We start from the raw sequence: 19,188 nt of genomic DNA, 5'->3' as shown, positions 1-19,188 counted from the left end.
CTCTTCAAGTGGTCTGACTCCAGACCTGGTTCAGGTCCTTATCTTCGCCCTGCTATCTTCTCTTTGAGTGTTTCTATTCCAGTTTGCTTCCATCTTTGGCCGGCTTCTCTCTCTCCAGCCTCGATCGCCCCGCCTCGGCCCGTTATTAAAACCCCTCCGCCTCCGTTGGTCTTCTCTGTAGCATGGCACCGAAGAAAGTGGAACCGAAGAAGACGGAGGTGAAGAAGGTGGAGGCGAAGAAGGAAGAGCCTCCTCCGCCAGCCAAACCTGACGAGCCGGAGTCCAAACCACCCGAGGTGGACCTGAAGAGCATCGTGGTGGAGTTCACCCCCGACCAGATGGAGGAGTTCAGAGACGCCTTCACGTTGTTCGACGAGACGCCGGCGGGTGAGATGAAGATCTCCTTCGCTCAGTGCGGAGACGTGATGCGGGCGCTGGGCCACAACCCCACCAACGACGAGGTGCTGAAGCTGCTGGGGAGGCCGAAGGCGGAGGAGCTGAATGTCAAGCTGCTGGACTTCGACAGCTTCCTGCCCATGCTGCAGCACGTGGCCCGGTCCAAGGAGCAGGGCACCCTGGAGGACTTCGTGGAGGGCCTGAGAGTCTTCGACAAGGAGGGCAACGGCACGGTGATGGGGGCCGAACTGCGCCACGTCCTGTCCACGCTGGGGGAGAAGATGACGGAGGACGAGGTGGACCGGCTGATGGTGGGACAAGAGGACGCCAACGGGCTCATCAACTACACGGAGTTCGTCAAACACATCCTGGCCGGGTAAAACCATCTGCCGGGTTCTTCTGATGGACTGAGTTTCTGTCTCTCCCTGATGGACTGAGGTTCTGTCTCTCCCTGATGGACTGAGGTTCTGTCTCTTTCTGATGGACTGAGGTTCTGTCTCTTTCTGATGGTTTAAGGTTCTGTCTCTTTCTTATGGTCTGAGGTTCGGTTGGTCTCTGATGTCTCTGTAAGTTTCCTCTCTGTATCTCTAATAAAAGCTCTTTGTCCCTCTCACTGCTTTTCGTATTCATCTACAGGTTGTAAAGTAGAAAGCTGTAAATGAACTGATCTCATCTTCTTTAATTACATTTATTTGTGTACATACAAGTATTTAGAACAAAGAGCTGTTGTAATGTACTGATGCACATATAAAGAAAAACATGAATTAATAAGGGATTGTTATAACATTGATTATTTATCGCCTGAAAGATGATCAAACAGATGCAGAAGACCTCAAAGACAGAACCAGGCAATTGGACCCGCCCACCGAGGTAGAAGATAACAATGTGTTTGTGTTCCTATTGCAGCTGGATTTTTACAAAAAAGTAACAGAACATTTATAAGTTATTGGAGTAAATATGCTTCATGTAATCTCTGGAATTATCATAGTCCCCCATTTAAAAATGTACAATATTATGAGTTTGGGGAATTTTCAAGATGTATAAGGTTGCAACTAAGATGCCCGTGTTTCTATATTTATAATTGCAGTTATCTTCAATAGATTCATATCTGACAGGTAGGAGGTGAAGCGATGACTCACACTGCAGATACTAAAGAAGAAGTCAACAGTCCGATGTCTCATATATTGTCAAACCGTTTCCCTCCCTTTATGCAACAGGTGAGCAGTTGCAGTCACAATCCTTAAATACACTTATCCAACTTTAGTTATGAGTTACTCTAAAAACTTAAAATAAAAAAAGTTAGTCAGAAAACCAACAAAGACATTATAATTATAAGACACACCAGATCTTTGAGAGGCTGCTAGCTTTATGCTAACAAGCTAACATGCTAACATTTAAAATGTCGTACGGACTGAGCAGCTGTTAGCTTAATGCTACCATGTTAACATTTGAAACATTGGTCAGACTGAGTGGCTGTTAGCTTAATGCTAACATTTAAAATGTCATATGGACAGAGAAGCTGTTAGCTTAATGCTAACATGCTAATAGTTGCTCATTAGCACTAAACTGAGCCTCATGAGGACATCAGAACACTAGTTTAAGTATTGGACGCGTTAACCTGTTTGGCTGATTGATTCATATTCATGTTCTCTTGATCAAAAAATTATGAAGTTAAAATATTAATAAAATATCACAGTTTTGAAGAGATTAGAGAGTAAATCACAAGCAAAAATCAGCTGGGATCAGTTTATAGCCCAAACATCACCCATTATGCATGAAGTTTCTTTTCATTGGCCAGCTCTTGTTGGAATAGATCACTGGAGCTGATGGTCAATCAGATGAAGGTCAGCCGATGTCTCCTACTTGCTCATGATTGGCTGACATGTAGAGACCCAGCTCTGCTCTGATTGGACGGCTCTGTGGGGGTCTTTCTTTCGTTATTGGCCAGCTGGGCGTAGAGGCGAGACCTGAGGAATCGTGGGTAACAGTCGGTCTCCATCAGGCCCAGGATCTGACCCTGAGCCAACCGGAAGGACTCCGGTTCAACGCCAACACGCAGGCCCTGATTGGTCGATTCTCTGACCGATGAGTCCACGTTGACCTGGAGACCGAGAGTGGAGATGAAAATACATTCAGCTTATTATTTATAGCACAAAATCACAAATTACAAATTTGCCTGAGAGAGCTTTACAGAGACGTCACATGACCAATCCCTAGACCAATCAGAGGCAGACAGACAGACAGACAGGTACCTGTCTCGATGCATTGGTAGAAATGAACTCGTCGTAGATTTTTGCAGCTCTGGCGGCCATCTTGCAGAGGGGGCGTGTCCTCTTAAATTGCTCGACAGCCAACCAAAAGTCCAGGTTCTCCTCGCTGAACTCTGACTTCAGGAAGTGACGGAACACTGCCAGGCCATCTGACCAATGGGAAGAGAGCAAGTAAACAGTCGAGTGGTCAAGAACATAGATAGATAGATAGATATATATACTATTAATCCCCCCCAAAATTTTTTAGAGTCAGTAGCAGCAACACAAGAATAAAAATAAAAATAAACACGGGTGGCAAGAAGAAGAACTGTTATAGACCTCCTCACAGCGTCGGCGAATGTTCTCCTTCTCTCTCTCCTTCTGGCAGCGGCGTGAGGAGGAGAGCGTCTGGAGAAAGTACCTCTGTCCCTGTGGGAGGGGGTGTGTGGTGGTCCGGGTTGTCCAATGGACTGGTTCTTCATTTCCTCCTCTTCTCACCACCTGTTCAGGTGCTCAGCTGGCAAAGCCGATGATGGCCAGCCTTCCCCTCCAGTTTGTTAAGGCGGCTGGTGTCACCGGCTCGATGCTGCTCCCCAGCAGACAATGGCAAAGTGCAGCACACTGGCCACAACCGACTGGTCATCTTGCTTGAAGAAGAGAAAGGAGGAAAAAAAAAAGTCGAAAAATCCCCTTCTACACTTCGTTGTTGTTGTTTCAGTTCCAGTTCAGTCGGCTGTCGAGAGGCAGTGTACTATATGCTCCCTCCACCATGTCACGTCCTCCCAGGACACTCTCAGTGGTGGGCTGTCGCCTTCCTCCTGAAGTCTCTCTCGGGTCTTTCGGGTTCATGTCATCCCACCACTTTACTAACTCACCACTGCCTGCCAGCCCTCCTCTCTCTCCCCATCCTCCCCCCCCACCCTCATCCCCACCACCATCACATACTTCTGCGCAGATGATGACTCCAGTTGGCAGGACTCCGTGTGTGTGTAGGGGGAAAGAGGAAGGAGACAGAAACAGTTCCTGTGGGAACAGTTCCACTGACCCCCGACCCAGACAGCACCGCCCCATTCTGACAAACTGTGTCTCTGCCCTGGAGTAGTCAGTCAGTGGAGGAGGTGGTGGTGGGTGGACACACACGGCCCCAGCTTCTCCTCAGCAGCAGTGGCTGGATGGTGTTAAAAATGCACTGGAAGTCAAGAAAGTGACTCTCACAGAGACACCGGTTCCATCCAGGTGCGACTGAGCTCGTTGCAGCAGGTAGATGATGGCGTCGTCCACTCCCACAGGTAGATGAACCAGGACATGAACCAGGACATGACAAAGACCAGGGTGTATCTAGGCCAGAAATAAGCCCAGGGTGTCTCTAGACCAGGACTGAGACCAAGGTGTCTCTAGTCCAAGACTAAGACCAGGGTGTATCTAGACCAAGACTAAGACCGAGACCTTCAGGAACTGGTCTAAAACACCAGTTCAACAGACCCAACATGGACGCCCAACAGGAAGTGATCTGTCTTACACTGATTGGTCAGTAGGGCCTCCAGACTCGCCGCCCACCTGAGCACCTCCCCTGGAGACGGTCTGCAACACAAAACAAAGGTACCTCAGACACACCGGAACCAGTATGACCCAAACATGACCCACAAGACCCAGCTGGAACTAGTATGACCCCAACATGACCTAAAAGACCCAGCTGGAACCAATATGACCCCAACTTGACCTTCAAGACCCAGCTTGAACCAGTATGACCCCAAATTGACCTACAAGACCCAGCTGGAACTAGTATGACCCCAACATGACCTACAAACCCTAGTTGGAACCAATATTACCCCGACATGACCTAAAAGACCCACATGGAACCAGTATGACCCCAACATGACCTACAAACCCCAGCTGGAACCAGTATGACCCCAACATGACCTAAAAGACCCACATGGAACCAGTATGCCTCCAACATGACCTTCAAGACCCACATCGAACCATTATGACCCCATCATGACTTACAATACCCAGCTGGAACCAGTACGTCTCAGTAGAAGCCAGCTGGACCCAGTTGTCCTCATCAGTTCCTACCTGTTGTTTCTCAGAGCTTTCTCCAAACTGTTTCCATGGCTGATGTGTTTTCGTCCTCGTAGGACCAGGAGGCGGCTCCGAACGCCATCGGCCCTGAGGACGGCGACTCAGAGAGACAGGAAGTCACACAACACAATACAAACTGTGTGCGTGTGTTTGTGTGTGTGTGTGTGTGTGTGTGTGTGGACATACAGACTCTTGGTCTTCTTCCTCAGTTGAAGGTTTCTGAACTCGGTATCCTGAACAAAAGACATAATTTGACTGTAAGACTGTACTTGGTTCTACTTCAATGAGTTCTCCTGGTCCCTGGTGGACTCTACCAGACCCTTTGAGTTATTTAATACTCTACTAAGTCTGGTCTATACCAGTGTTTACTGGTCTTTGCTGGTCTTCCTGATCTTTACCTTGGTACCATTGAGCAGCACCAGCATGTGGTGCAGTGACCCCCCCTCGAGGGTCAGTTGGTTCCTCAGGGCCTGGACCGAGGGGGGGGCAGGGTCCAGGTCAAAGGTCACGGGGCGGGTCAGTCGGTGGATGGTGCTGTCGGACCGGAAAAGGGGCGACCGAGGTTCCTGCAGCAGAGACCCCTCAGAAAGAGACCGGCACAGACCTGGACCCAGAACCACAGAGTCATCCTCCACCTTCTCCACCTCCTCCACTTCCTCCACCACCTTCACCTCCTCCTCCACCACCTTCACCTCCTCAACCACTTTCACCTCTTTCATCTCCTCCTTCACCTCCAACACCTCCTTCACCTCCTCCACCACCTTCATCTCTTTCAAGTGTTTCACCTCCTCCACCATCTTCACCTCCTCCACCTCCTCCACCACCTCCACCACCTTCACCTCCTCCACCTCTGTCATCTCTTTCACCTCCTCCACCTGCACCTCTTTTACCTCCTCCACCTCCTTCACCTCTTTCAACTCCTTCACCTTCACCTCCTCCACCTTCACCTCCTCCATCTCTTTAACCTCCTTCACCTTTTGGGAGCCGGACTCACCTGCAGGTCTGGAGGTGAAGGTCCACTCCTCTTCTTCCTCCTCTTCTTCATCACTCTTCTCATATTCTTCCTCCGTCATGTAGTGGGAGCCCAGCAAGAGGCCCCGCCCACCGACACCTCCCACATGATCAGATGTTTCAGAAGCGCTCTCCCCCTCCCCCTGCTGCCGCTCCTCCACTTCCTCAGGCCTCCTCTTCCTCCTCTCCTCCTCTGCTCCTCCCCTCTCTTCCCAGGCTGGACTCCTCTGGGTTGAAGGCTGGTGGAGGAGCTGATGGGGGCTGAAGTTAGTGGAAGGAGGTGAGGAGGAGGAGGAGGAGGAGGAGGTATATGGGGAGAGAGGGAGACGAGGAGTGGAGGAGGAGAAGGAGGAACTGGAGGTGTAAGGAGAGGGAGGTGGGAGGGAGGAGAAAGAGTGGAGGAGGGGAGATGAGGAGGAAGAACAAGGGATGGAAGCCTGAGAGAAGAGGTCAGATTGACCCACAGTGAGGAGGCCAAAGTCTGAAGGGAGGTCTGAGAGCTGAGGAGGAGGAGGAGGAGGAGGAGGGAGAGGAAGAGAATGAGGAGTATGAGGAGGAGAAGGAAGTGGAGAATGAAAAGGAGGAGGAGGAGGAAGAAGAGGAGAAGGAAGTTTAATCTCATGTTTTTTAACTGTTATTAAAAAATATATAAAAGTATATATATATATATATATATTAGGGCTGTGAAACGATTACAATTTTTAATCGGGTTAATCACAGGTTTTTGTGGATTAATCATGATTAATCACATATTACCGATATTCTCGGTATATTTTGTGAGAACAGAGATTTATGACAAAAGACGGATATATACATTTATACATTATTCTATACAATGGTGCTGCAACTCAGCAGTTATTTAGCAGTTTTCTTCCATATGGAACATTAATACATCTTCATCCTAAACAGAATGTTTAACCATCCTGTTACCTTTCGGGTCAATTTGACCCCATTCAATGTTTAATGTCGGTGTTCTTTGGGGTCAATTTGACCCCAGGCTGTTTTTCACTGTGTCAAACATATAAGAAATATCAACTTTTTTATTTATTTAAAGGGCTATTTAGGTAGTCAACAAACAAACATAAAGTACCTCACACTTAAACTTGGGAAGCAATATTAATTCTAATAATTTTCTGGAGGTTTTAATTGCTGGGGTCAAATTGACCCCGAGGGTAAAATATGTTAGTAAATGTAAAGGTAACAGGAGGGTTAAACAGAATTTTTTTCTCTTGTTTGTCAACCATTAACTCCACCATGACACAATCTAAAGGCCTCTAGTCTTCCTCTAGCAGCTGCTGAGGCAAACTGACTGTGTGGGTTTTCTTCATGAACTGGGCCGTGATGAAAGGGACGGCGGGGACACCGCTGCAAAGCTGAAACCTCACCGGCCCGGACACGGACAGGTGGACAGATTGACAAGTGACTTTTTTGCTCGGTCCCGATGCGCGCACGGAGCTCTGTGGCGCGCGAGACGGAGATCGATAAGTGTTAACGCAACGCGTAGAGACAGAAATGACATGCTGCTGTGGAGATACGATCAACAACAGACGTTTAGTTTAATAAAAGAACAAAGACGTGCTATAGAGAACATGTCAGGGGCGGGCCAATCTTTTAATGTCATGCGATCTACCGACACTACGCGCGATCGACTGGCAGGTCGCGATCGACGTGTTGAGACCCTGATCTACAGGAAGTAAAAGTCGTAACAAGGTTTCCGGAGGTGAACCTGCGGAAGGATCATTACCGATGAACAGACCGTCTGCATGAGAGCGGACAGAGTTCAGATTGAAGTGGTGTATTGGAAGCTCATTTTGCAAGTGACTTTTTTTTCGTCCCGACGACCAACAACAGACGGATTGGAAGCTCATTCTGCGCATGCGTTAAATGCGTTAAAAAAACCCAACTAGTTAAACCTGTAATTGAATTAACTTGAGTTAACGCGTTATTTTTCACAGCACTAATATATATATATATGTCTCTCTGTCTGTCTGTCTGTCTCTCTGTCAGTCTGAAAGTGGGCGTGGTTTACTTCCTGTTTTACCAGCGGTCGTTGGGCATTGTCATGGAGACAGAGATTGACTCTGAGTCTCTGCTCTCGGCTGAACATCTCCAGACTGAAGACGAGACCACGAGATGTCTGGAGGACGAGATGCAGCGGAGGGGAGGGGCCTAAGTACATAATATATGTTATATTAATATATAATAATAAAAACATTCCTATCATATTAATATATGTTACATTCCTATTATATTAATATATGTTACATTCCTATTATATGAATATATGTTATATTACTATTATATTAATATATGTTACATTCCTATTATATGAATATATGTTATATTACTATTATATTAATATATGTTACATTCCTATTATATGAATATATGTTATATTACTATTATATTAATATATGTTACATTCCTATTATATGAATATATGTTATATTACTATTATATATGTTACATTACTATTATATTAATATATGTTACATTCCTATTATATGAATATATGTTATATTACTATTATATTAATATATGTTACATTACTATTATTGTGTATACCCTCTCTGATCTGCAGTGTGTTCAGGTACAGTGGACTCTGGAGGACGTTACAGCGTCCGGCCTCGTCCTCTCTGGTGAGGAGCAGCAGGTCACTGTAGATCAATACTGTGACCTACACACACAAACACACACACACACACAAACACACACACGCACACAGACAACGTATCATCTTCCTCGAGATCATCTTCACTTTGAATGAAAACACGTTAGTTTTCTTGTTTTGCAGTACATGGGTACTTGTAGTAGGATTGGTAGTATTAGTAGAACTGGTAGTAATAGTACTACTACTAGTACTACAAGTAGTACTAATACTACTAGTACTAGTAGTATTAGTACTAGGACTAGTAGTACTGGAATACTTGCGTTGCAGTTACCTTAGCAGGCAGCAGGTCGGCCTGGTGTAGAACCATTTCCTCCGAGAGCAGCAGGGTTCTGTCCGGGCTGCAGAGGTCCAAAGGCTGAAACAACAAGAACACATCAACAACACAACAAAAGAACAACATCACAACAAAACAACAACATCAGTGTAACACAGAACCGTACATAAGAAAGTGATGGGAAAGATGAGGGGAATCAGTTATAATATGTAATCTATTAATATCCAACATGCATTCATTTTCATCTGCCTATCCAGATTGGTCAGGATCTGGAGGTTTTGTGTCTCTCCTTACCCTATCTCTAAGGCTGAGCCCTACAGAGGACACTCATCTCCTTACCCTATCTCTAAGGCTGAGCCCTACAGAGGAAACTCATCTCCTTACCCATATCTCTAAGACTGAGCCCTACAGAGGAAACTCATCTCCTTACCCCTATCTCTGAGGCTGAGCCCTACAGAGGACACTCATCTCCTTACCCTATCTCTAAGACTGAGCCCTACAGAGGAAACTCATCTCCTTACCCTATCTCTAAGACTGAGCCCTACAGAGGAAACTCATCTCCTTACCCCTATCTCTGAGGCTGAGCCCTACAGAGGACACTCATCTCCTTACCCTATCTCTAAGGCTGAGCCCTACAGAGGACCCTCATCTCCTTACCCTATCTCTAAGGCTGAGCCCTACAAAGGAAACTCTGTGGTAAAGGGCCGGTGATTTCCAACCGGGAATGTGTCTGAACAAAACTCCTCCTGCAGGCTACAGAGGCCGGAGAGCCCTGGTCCACAGGTATATAAATGTTTCATATTCTAATATTGGTTAGTTCTTGCTAAGTTGTGCTCCATGTTTTAGGTTCTGACCTCGACAAAGATGGGGAAGATGAGGGTTTTGGGCGCCAGGGTATTGTAGGGTCCATAAGCAGAGCAGGGCAGATGTGATTGGACGATGGTGCAGTTCTGGTAGTTGCCGTAGTCACCGGGAGGGGCTGATGAAGAGGAGGTCGAGAGGGGTGCGGGCAGGGTGGAGGTGTAGCCGCCGAGAAGTCGCCCTGATGACCCGGGTCGAGGGTCGTGGAAGAGGTTCTGACCTCTGCTGGGGTAAGTCTGGTACAGACGCCCTGGTTATCAACAACACAGGTCAGTTCAGTTTGTAATCAATGTATCAATTAATGTATTCATCAATGTTTTAATCATTCAGCATGATGATGAAGAGTCCGTGTGGTGTTACCAATCGCTCCGTCATCATCTTGGTAAACCGGCTGCAGCAGCTAGAACACAGAGACAGAAACCGGTTCGTAATACTCTCAAAGAACCGTACAGAACCGACAACATCACAAGGACGTTCTATCGGACTGACTGTCTTCTGACGTTCTACGTAAGCTTCAGGGTTCTTGGGGGGGGGGGGGAAAGGTTCTCATTATCCTCTAGTGCAGGGGGAAGAGTATCGGCCAGCCGAAAAGTTCTGCATCGTCTTTGAAGGTGAAAGGTTCTATGTTGGGTTCGGGAGGAACACCGTCAGGTTGTTAAAGGTCTGGAGAGATGTTCTATGGTTTCAGGTATTGAGCCAGACTAAGATGGATCCGAAATGGGGTTCTGCCTGTGATGAGAAGACTCACCTGTCCTACTGGATTTACAGGTGACAGGATGAAGTAATTATCTCCATGTGATGAAGTCACGCAGGTGCCCTTGAGCGTGGTGGTGTGAGATGAGTACTCCGTCACCTCCTGAGTTTCCTCATGCTCCTCCTTCTTGTCCTCCTTCCTGTCCCCCAAACTAGACCGGACCCCGGACCCCTGACCCCATCCACGGCCATGTTTGCTGGAGGTGGGGTGAGGCAGCAACTTCCTGCCTGTTGCCTAGGAGATGATGAGGAGACAGTCACTTCCTGTTGTGACCAGCAGGTGTCTGTTTGTTTAGAGACTCACCTTGTGGTGTGTTGAGTGGATCGAAGCTTCACATCCGGACCTGAGCTCAGGTAAACCTCTCCACACCACCAACACGATCTGAGAGGAGCAGCCCCTGAACACAGACATGCACATTATTAATGTTGATGTGAAAAATAGATATCAAGCATATTACTGTAAAGTCAACAATAAAATCAAAATATATTTTTCAAACCAAAATGAATGGGTGTAAGTCTCGAGAAAAACATATATACATATTTCCTTCTTTTAACCCTTGTGTTGCCTTAGGGTCATTTTGACCCGAATCAATATTACACCCTCCCCCCGCCTTTGGGTCATTTTGACCCGATTCAATGTTTCACCCTCCTGTTACCTTTATATTTACTAACATATTTTACCCTTTGGGTTCAATTTGACGCCAGCAATTAAAACCTCCAGAAAATTATTAGAATTAATATTTTTTCCAAGTTTAAGTGTGAGGCACTTTATGTTTGTTTGTTGACTACCGAAAGAACACCGACATTAAACATTGAATGGGGTCAAATTATTCCTAAGGCGGGGGGAGGGTGTAATATTGATTCGGGTCAAAATGACCTGAAGGCAACACAAGGGTTAATTTGTGTTAAATGTAAACTTTGTGAGGAGCCCTTTAGTCTGAGAATCTGCCTTCAGACATAACTGAGGGCAGTGAGACCAAGCACCTTTAAACTGAGAGTAAACTAAAGAAAGAGACAGGAAGTATGTGGTAAACTGTGATGGGGTTACCTGATGGCGTTAGCGAGGTCCACACACTTCCAGGTTTCCACAGGAAGTCCGTTCAGCTGCAGGACCGAGTCTCCCTGACGGAGCCCAGCCCGGTGAGCCGGACCTCCTACAAACAAGACTGTTCAACTCAAAGGTCCAGGGCAAAGTTCTGTCTGTTTATATAGTGTTTATATCGTGTTTAAAGTGTATAATGTGTATCATGTGTATCATGTGTATAGTCTGTATAATGTTTATCTTGTGTGTATAATGTGTAAAATGTGTATAGTGTATATATTATGTATAATGTATATAGAATATACACTTTTAATGTGTAAAATATGTATTCTGTGTATAGTGTATATAATGTGTATAATGTGTATCATGTGTATCGTGTATAATGTGTATAATGTGTATCCTGTATAATGTGTATAGTGTGTATAATGTGTATAATGTGTATAGTGTGTATAATGTATATAATGTGTATTTGTAATGTTTTCTCACCGCGGTCGACAGCTTGTATTTTAACTGGACATTCGGAGAAGATCGTGAATCCAAAACCATCTTTTCCTCGAACAACACTCACCTGAAACACAGGGAGTACACACTGAGCTGGATCTACAGATACAAGTACACGATATGCACAATTACAAGACATGTACAAGTACACACATCTACAGGTACAAGACCATGTACAAGTACACACATCTACAAGTACAAGACCATGTACAAGTACACACATCTACAAGTACAAGACATGTACAAGTACACACATCTACAGGTACAAGACCATGTACAAGTACGCACATCTACAAGTACAACACCATGTACAAGTACACACATCTACAGGTACAAGACCATGTACAAGTACGCACATCTACAAGTACAACACCATGTACAAGTACACACATCTACAGGTACAAGACCATGTACAAGTACGCACATCTACAAGTACAAGACCATGTACAAGTACACACATCTACAGGTACAAGACCATGTACAAGTACGCACATCTACAAGTACAAGACCATGTACAAGTACACACATCTACAAGTACAAGTACAAGACATGTACAAGTACACACATCTACAGGTACAAGACCATGTACAAGTACACACATCTACAAGTACAAGACCATGTACAAGTACACACATCTACAAGTACAAGTACAAGACATGTACAAGTACACACATCTACAGGTACAAGACCATGTACAAGTACACACATCTACAAGTACAAGACCATGTACAAGTACACACATCTACAAGTACAAGTACAAGTACACACATCTACAGGTACATATTTATACAGCCATGACATGTAGCTGCTCATCGTGAACATGATCAACCAGAACGGGAGTGAATTAACTTTTGTCTTTATTAATGTTGACATTATCAGTTCATGATGTTCCTGTTCTCCAGAGGATGAGTGATGTTCTCCAGAACAGCGGTCCCCAACCTTTTTTGAGCCACGGACCGGTTCCGTGTCAGAAATTATTTTCACGGACCGGCAATATAAATGACGTAATAAATATGACGTCATACAATTATACGAAGGGCATAAAGTGCCAAAACCACAACTCATCATGACGCCGAATGAGTGTGAGCCGTGCGCTTGTTTACCTGCAACGAGCCGCTAATGGAGACGGCGACACAGACGTGTGTTTGGTCCGCTGCTCCTAACCGAGTTCTGGTCGCTGTCATTAGAACACCGGCAGAGTTGTTGTGTGAAATGTCCCTTAAGGCCACCGTCATTTGCATCTCGAACACATTTTCTTCTAGCTCGGACGGGCTCGATTCACCGGGTGGGTTTGTTTACAAATGGGTTGCAGGTCTATTCTTTTGCAGTCGGGTCTTTTGTGGTTGGAGTACCGCTCAAACTCTTTTAAAAGCCTCTTCCACCCGGTCAACGTCTGAAACATGTAGAATATTCCGCTGTTCACTCGCCCACACAGCAGCGACTTTATCGGCCAACTTGAAAACAGTTGTCATTTCCCTGAAGTGACAGAATTCATTGAGCAGGTTGAATATGTTTTAAGATTCTTTGTCACTGAAATGTGCCGCCAGCAGAGGGTTCGGCGCGTGAGACTCGCCTGCAGCGATGAACCCGAACTTTAAGACTCCTGAACGCGGCTCAGACGAACACACGGGTGGATCCGGTCCTTTTTCAAAATAATATCTTTTTCTGACTGATTAAATTTTAAAAAAGTACAACTTTTTTTATTCATTTTTTTCCCGCGGCCCGGTTCCAACCAAGCCGCGGACCGGTACCGGGCCGCGGCCCAGGGGTTGGAGACCCCTGTTCCAGAAGATGAGTGATGTTCTCCAGAGGATGAGTGATGTTCTCCAGGGGATGAGTGATGTTCTCCAGGAGATGAGTGATGTTCTCCAGAGGATGATTGATGTTCTCCAGAGGATGAGTGATGTTCTCCAGAGGATGAGTGATGTTCCTGTTCTCCAGTGAATAATTACTGTAGATCCGGGGGGTTTCTGGGGTCTCTAGTGGGTTTCTGGGGGTCTCTAGTGGGTTTCTGGGGGTCTCTGGTGGGTTTCTGGGGGTCTCTAGTGGGTTTCTGGGGGTCTCTGAGGGGGTCCCTGTTACCATGACTTGAAGGAAAGGTTGCGTTCTCCTGAGAGTTTTCTCCACAAAGGAAGTTAAATGTCCCTGAGCTCAGACTGACAGGCTGATATTAAACTCCTGGAGGGTGTGAGGAGGAGCAGCAGGGAGGAGGTCTTGAGACGCTCAGTGTTTGAGTTTCTCTGCAGGTTCAGTTCGGTTCTCAGAGACCTTTGATCTTTAAACTCAGTGATGGATGTGAAACACCACAAAGGGACCTCGCCAAGGCAGCAGATTCCTGGTCCTGGTTCAGATTCCTGGTCCATGACCAGATTCTGGTGCTGGTTTAGATTATGTTGCTTGTTCCGTTTCTGGTTCTGATCCTGGTTCCGTATCTGGTCCTGGTTCTGTTTCTGGTCCTGATTCAGTTTCTGGTCCTGGTTCAGATTCTGGTCCTGGTTACGTTTCTGGTCTTTGTTCTGTTTCTGGTCCTGGTTCTGTTTCTGGTCCTCAGCCCAGTGTTCTGCTTGGGGTCTTTGAACTGGAGGATTTAGAAGAGCTCTGATGTTGTTCCTTGAGTCCACACCGAGGGCTCATTAACATCAGCTGCTTCAGATCGGCTTCATTACAACTTCCTGTTTGGTTACATGATGTCATGAGGTCCAAAAGATCATTGATTTTTATATTATTGATATTATGATTATTGTTATAATGATTATTGTAATTTAACATAATATATAATGATTATATAGTGATATTATATTATTATTATCATTATATATTATTATTTGGCCTGAAGGCATTACTCCGGGATGAAAAACACTCCTTCAAGTTTGTGAGTGTTTGTGTAGCCTGTTCACACACACACACACACACACACACACTCACAAACAATGATACACACACACGCACACACACACACATGCTCACATCTCACCTGGTGGATCACCTGGTAGCGAAACATTTTCTTTGGGTGCATGACCCGAAACCTTCCAGAAGGTCCGAGATCCACCGTAATCTAAACCCTGTAGTAAATCCTCTGAACCCCCACTCACCCCACTCACCTCGCCCCCCTCCCCACCCCCTCAAGCACCCCCACCCCCCCTCACACTCATGAATCTGACCTGAGGCAGGTTCTGTCCGATGCAGACTCGACACAGACGGTGGATCGTGTGCATGACAGCTGATCCAGTTGATGGTTCAAATCCTGCACCAGTCCATCTCCAGATCCTGATCCAGATCCAGGGCTCAGACGATCCGGTTCGATACAAGTCCAGAAGAATAAAGACAGATGCAGGTCTAAACCAGTTAGTGGTCTAACGCAAACCTCCCAGGAGCAGTCCGGTCTGAATCAGGTCCAAATCTACAGAACCAGAACTAAACTTGGTACAGAATAAAGAGACTTCAGAGCCAAAGCATCCAGACTAATTTAAATCTGGGTTTTACAAAACAAGGATCAAATTCAACAAGTCCAAACAAGCTTTACAGAACCAGATCTGACCCGGGTCCAACTGGTCCCTGTGAACCAGTTTGAGAGGGCTCGGCAGTCGACTGGATGTTGGAGAGCAGAGAGTTCAGGAAGTGTCTTATCGCAGGATGCACCCAGTGTGTGTGTGAGTGTGTGTGAGTGTGTGTGTTTCCTGCTATTCTTCTTACTGTTAGTCCCCCCCCCCCCACACACACACAGGCACACACACACACCCTCCCCCGTGTGAACGCTGTTATTCAGGTTTGACTGTTTAATGCTCAGGACTCTGAGGGTCTGCAGCTAGACCCTCACAGACCTGAGCTGTAGACCGGGTCCAGGTCCTGACCCTCTAAAGAGTTCCATCAGGGTCTCAGACCGAATGGTGGACCTTGTGTGGTTTGAACACATAACAGCTTGTCAGCTTTCTGCATCATGCATCTGTTGCTATATGGTAACTAATGCATCACATATCTGTTGCTATGGTAACTAATGCAGGTTTCTCCTCAGTTCAGGATCAGTTGTGTTTATGGGTCATTATGTGCAGCAGGAGAAACTTCCTCTATAATTCATCACACGTGAATCTTTGATGATTCCTTAAAGTGCTGCTGATCTGTACAGCATCTGGCTCAGGAGAGACGCTCCAACAGGCACGATTCACTCAAAGTGGTTGAAACAATAATGTTCTTCTCTAGCGCCGAGACAACTGCATAGATTCAAAGAGACAGCTGCATAGATTCAACGACAATACTGCATAGATTCAAAGACTACTGCATAAATTCAAATATACTAGATTTTTTGTGTAACTAGACAATAAACTGGATTCTGATATTTAATGAGTGCTGAAGGTCAATTTCCAATCAAAAGTCGACCAGTGACCCATCACTGAAGTCTAGGTCGCTGCATCCTGTCCTTCAAGACCAGAAGTCACATGAAGTCTTCGTCAAGTCAAAGTCCAATAAGTCACAAGTCTGGAAAGAGTGTCTCATAAAGTGGTGGTGGACTTACCGGTACCCGTGAAGGTGTATGTGTGGCGGCGGTGGTCTCTCGGGTTGCCTGACGCCGGTTGGTGTTGACACACATTGTGGAGGCATCGCGGCTGCAGGTGGGGTTTGAGGGGTTTAAGGGGTCCAGGTTGTGGTCTGTCAACGCTTTGAGTCCAGCTGTGGTGGGGATGGGGTTCTGGTCCATATCCAAACTGGAGTCTGAAGTCCTCCTGAGGTCTGCTGCGAGCAAATAACCACCATCATCATTATCTGCTGCATTGTCCCACGACCAGGCAGTGGTCTTCCAGAACATCCTGTCAGTTCTCAGACCAGGAGAGACCAGAAGAGACCAGGAGAGACCCGGACAGACCAGGAGAGACCAGGAGAGACCCGGACAGACCAGGCGACGACAGGTAGTCTTGTATCACAGTTCAACCTGCAGTAGGCGACGACAAGCCAAGATCAAAGCTGAACCAACAACAAGCAGGTCTGAAACCAGAACGTGGTTTTCCATCATGATGGTCTGAACAACCTTGTTTCATCTCAACTGTTGGAATTAAATATCAAAGTCAGACTCCATGCCACGCCGTGTGAAGATCAACAAAGAAATACTGCACCTCCTGATAATACTACTGAAAGTACCAAGAGTACTACTGAGAGTACTACTGACTACTGATACTACGAGTGTTGCTCCATCTCTCCTCCGGTGCGATCGGTCGAATGAGAGTCACATCTTACTGAGAGAGACGGGAGGGGTTTCCAGTGAGATAAGAGGAGTTACGCGAGGGTGGAGGGTCACAGCGTTACTGGGCAACTTCTCATCACCATGGTAACCACGTGGTCCCTTGGGGGGGGGGGGGGGAGATGTGTGTGTTTGCGTGTGCTAGAACCAGGACACAAAATCTTTAAAGGGGAACCCAATGCTTCATGTGTTAAAGCTGCATTCTCTCTCCTGACCACCAGGGGGCGACTCCTCTGGTTGTATAGAAGTCTATGCTTCATGTATTAAAGCTGCATTCTCTCTCCTGACCACCAGGGGGCGACTCCTCTGGTTGTATAGAAGTCTATGCTTCATGTATTAAAGCTGCATTCTCTCTCCTGACCACCAGGGGGGGGACTCCTCTGGTCGTATAGCACCAGAGGGAGACTCCTCTGGTTGTATAGAAGTGGATGCTTTATGTGTTAAAGCTGCATTCTCTTTACTGACCACCAGGGGGCGACTCCTCTTTTCACTTTTTGCTGCTTATGTTTCTTTAATTTCCCCCCTCAAATAAACAAATTCGAAACAGACTCCTCCTCCGACTCAGTACCTGATCCAGAATCTGTCTGTGAACGAGAAGAGAAAACATGGTACCAAGCTTTTATTGTTAAAACCAATCCCGTGTTTCCTGCTGCTCCAGCACCCAGTGGGGGTCCACATATGAGTCATTAACAGATGGGATGGGGGGCTGGGCAGCATGTTGTTTCCTTGCCAACAAACCCAACTCCACTCAGAGAGAACCCAGAGAGAACTCATAGAGAACGTAGAGAGAATTGAGGGAACTCAGAGAGAACTCAGAGAGAACGTAGAGAGCACTGAGGGAACTCAGAGAGAACGTAGAGAGCACTGAGGGAACTCAGAGAGAAGCAGAAAGAACTGAGAGAAATTCTAGATAGAACTCAAAGAGAACCGAGAGAGAACCCAGAGAGAAATCAGAGAGAACTCACAGAAAACCCAAAGAGAACCCAGATAGAATCCAGGGAGAACTCACAGAGAACTCAGGGAGAGGGTTAGGCCTGTAGTGCCCGACACAGCGCCACTGCTGCCATTCTCTCTCCCCCTCTCTCTCTCTCTCTCTCTCCCTTCTCTCTTTCTATCTCTCTCCCTCTCTCCCCCTCTCTCTTTCTCTCTCTCTCCCTCCTTCTCTCTTTCTATCTCTCTACCTCTCTCACCCTTCTCTCTTTCTCTCTCTCTCTCCCCCTCTCTCTCTTCCTCCCTCTCTCTCTCCTCTTTCTCTTTATCTCCCCCTCTCTCTCTTCCTCTCTCTTAATCCCTCTCCCTCTCCCCCTCTCTCTCTCCCACTCTCTCCCCTCTCTCTCTCTCTTGCTCTTTCCACCCTCTCTCTTTTTTACTCTATGTCTCTCGCCCGAGAGCAGATGGATCTTTAAGGAACAACTAAAGTCTCTTCTTCTTCTGGACACATAGAGGTAACTTTATGGATTATTCATATCAGTGATCAACTAGTGATTTAATAATTTATATATTTAGCCCTGAATTTATTTGAGTGAAATCTCCAGAACAGCCTGTACATAGACCTCAAGAGGTTTTATATATATATATATATATATATATATATATATATATATACATATATAAATATAAATTATTGTAAATTTGACAGTATTTATAAATATGTCTCTCAGATTATCAGATGATCTCAGATCTGATCAGTTTGAGAGAAACATGAATACAAATGTAAAAATATACATTAACATTAATCTATAGATATACAGGACTGTCTCAGAAAATTAGAATATTGTGGTGAAGTTCTTTATTTTCTGTAATGCAATTAAAAAAACAAAAATGTCATGCATTCTGGATTCATTACAAATCAACTGAAATATTGCAAGCCTTGTATTCTGATTTATTGCTGATTATGGCTTACAGTTTAAGAAAACTCAAATATCCTATCTCTAAATATTAGAATATCATGAAAAAGTATACTAGTAGGGTATTAAACAAATCACTTGAATTGTCTAATTAACTCGAAACACCTGCAAGGGTTTCCTGAGCCTTGACAAACACTCAGCTGTTATAAATCTTTTTTTTAACTTGGTCTGAGGAAATATTAAAATTTTATGAGATAGGATTTTAGAGTTTTCT

The 19,188-nt window shown here is 45.7% G+C and overlaps 2 protein-coding genes across 3 annotated transcripts; one reads left to right on the top strand and one right to left on the bottom strand.

The window, feature by feature from the left end:
• The first annotated feature begins 167 nt into the window (after nt 1-167).
• On the top strand, nt 168-1,009 carry LOC130196792 (myosin light polypeptide 6-like). Its single transcript, XM_056419163.1, has one exon. The coding sequence runs from the start codon at nt 183-185 to the stop codon at nt 774-776; it is 594 nt and encodes a 197-aa protein (XP_056275138.1). The 5' UTR covers nt 168-182; the 3' UTR covers nt 777-1,009.
• A 46-nt stretch (nt 1,010-1,055) lies between these two features.
• Nucleotides 1,056-15,403, bottom strand: LOC130196760 (regulator of G-protein signaling 3-like). Of its 2 annotated transcripts, none has more exons than XM_056419085.1 (17): nt 14,999-15,403; nt 11,823-11,904; nt 11,343-11,448; nt 10,599-10,692; nt 10,290-10,529; nt 9,902-9,941; nt 9,535-9,791; nt 8,678-8,761; nt 8,301-8,412; nt 7,777-7,904; nt 5,719-6,235; nt 5,123-5,328; nt 4,911-4,957; nt 4,719-4,811; nt 4,165-4,226; nt 2,649-2,815; nt 1,056-2,497 (listed from the first exon to the last, which is right to left on the bottom strand). In XM_056419085.1, the coding sequence occupies exons 1-17, from the start codon at nt 15,050-15,052 to the stop codon at nt 2,264-2,266; spliced, it is 2,523 nt and encodes an 840-aa protein (XP_056275060.1). In that variant the 5' UTR covers nt 15,053-15,403; the 3' UTR covers nt 1,056-2,263. The 2 variants fall into 2 exon arrangements, with proteins under 2 accessions (XP_056275060.1, XP_056275059.1); XM_056419084.1 differs by lacking the exon at nt 14,999-15,403 and adding an exon at nt 12,941-13,474.
• Between the last annotated feature and the right edge of the window lie 3,785 nt (nt 15,404-19,188).

The sequence above is a fragment of the Pseudoliparis swirei genome, chromosome 7 (genome assembly GCF_029220125.1).
Source record: "Pseudoliparis swirei isolate HS2019 ecotype Mariana Trench chromosome 7, NWPU_hadal_v1, whole genome shotgun sequence".
Taxonomy (NCBI): Eukaryota; Metazoa; Chordata; class Actinopteri; order Perciformes; family Liparidae; genus Pseudoliparis; species Pseudoliparis swirei.
The sequence above is the reverse complement of the archived record's forward strand: the minus strand, read 5'-3'. Positions and strand labels throughout refer to the sequence as shown.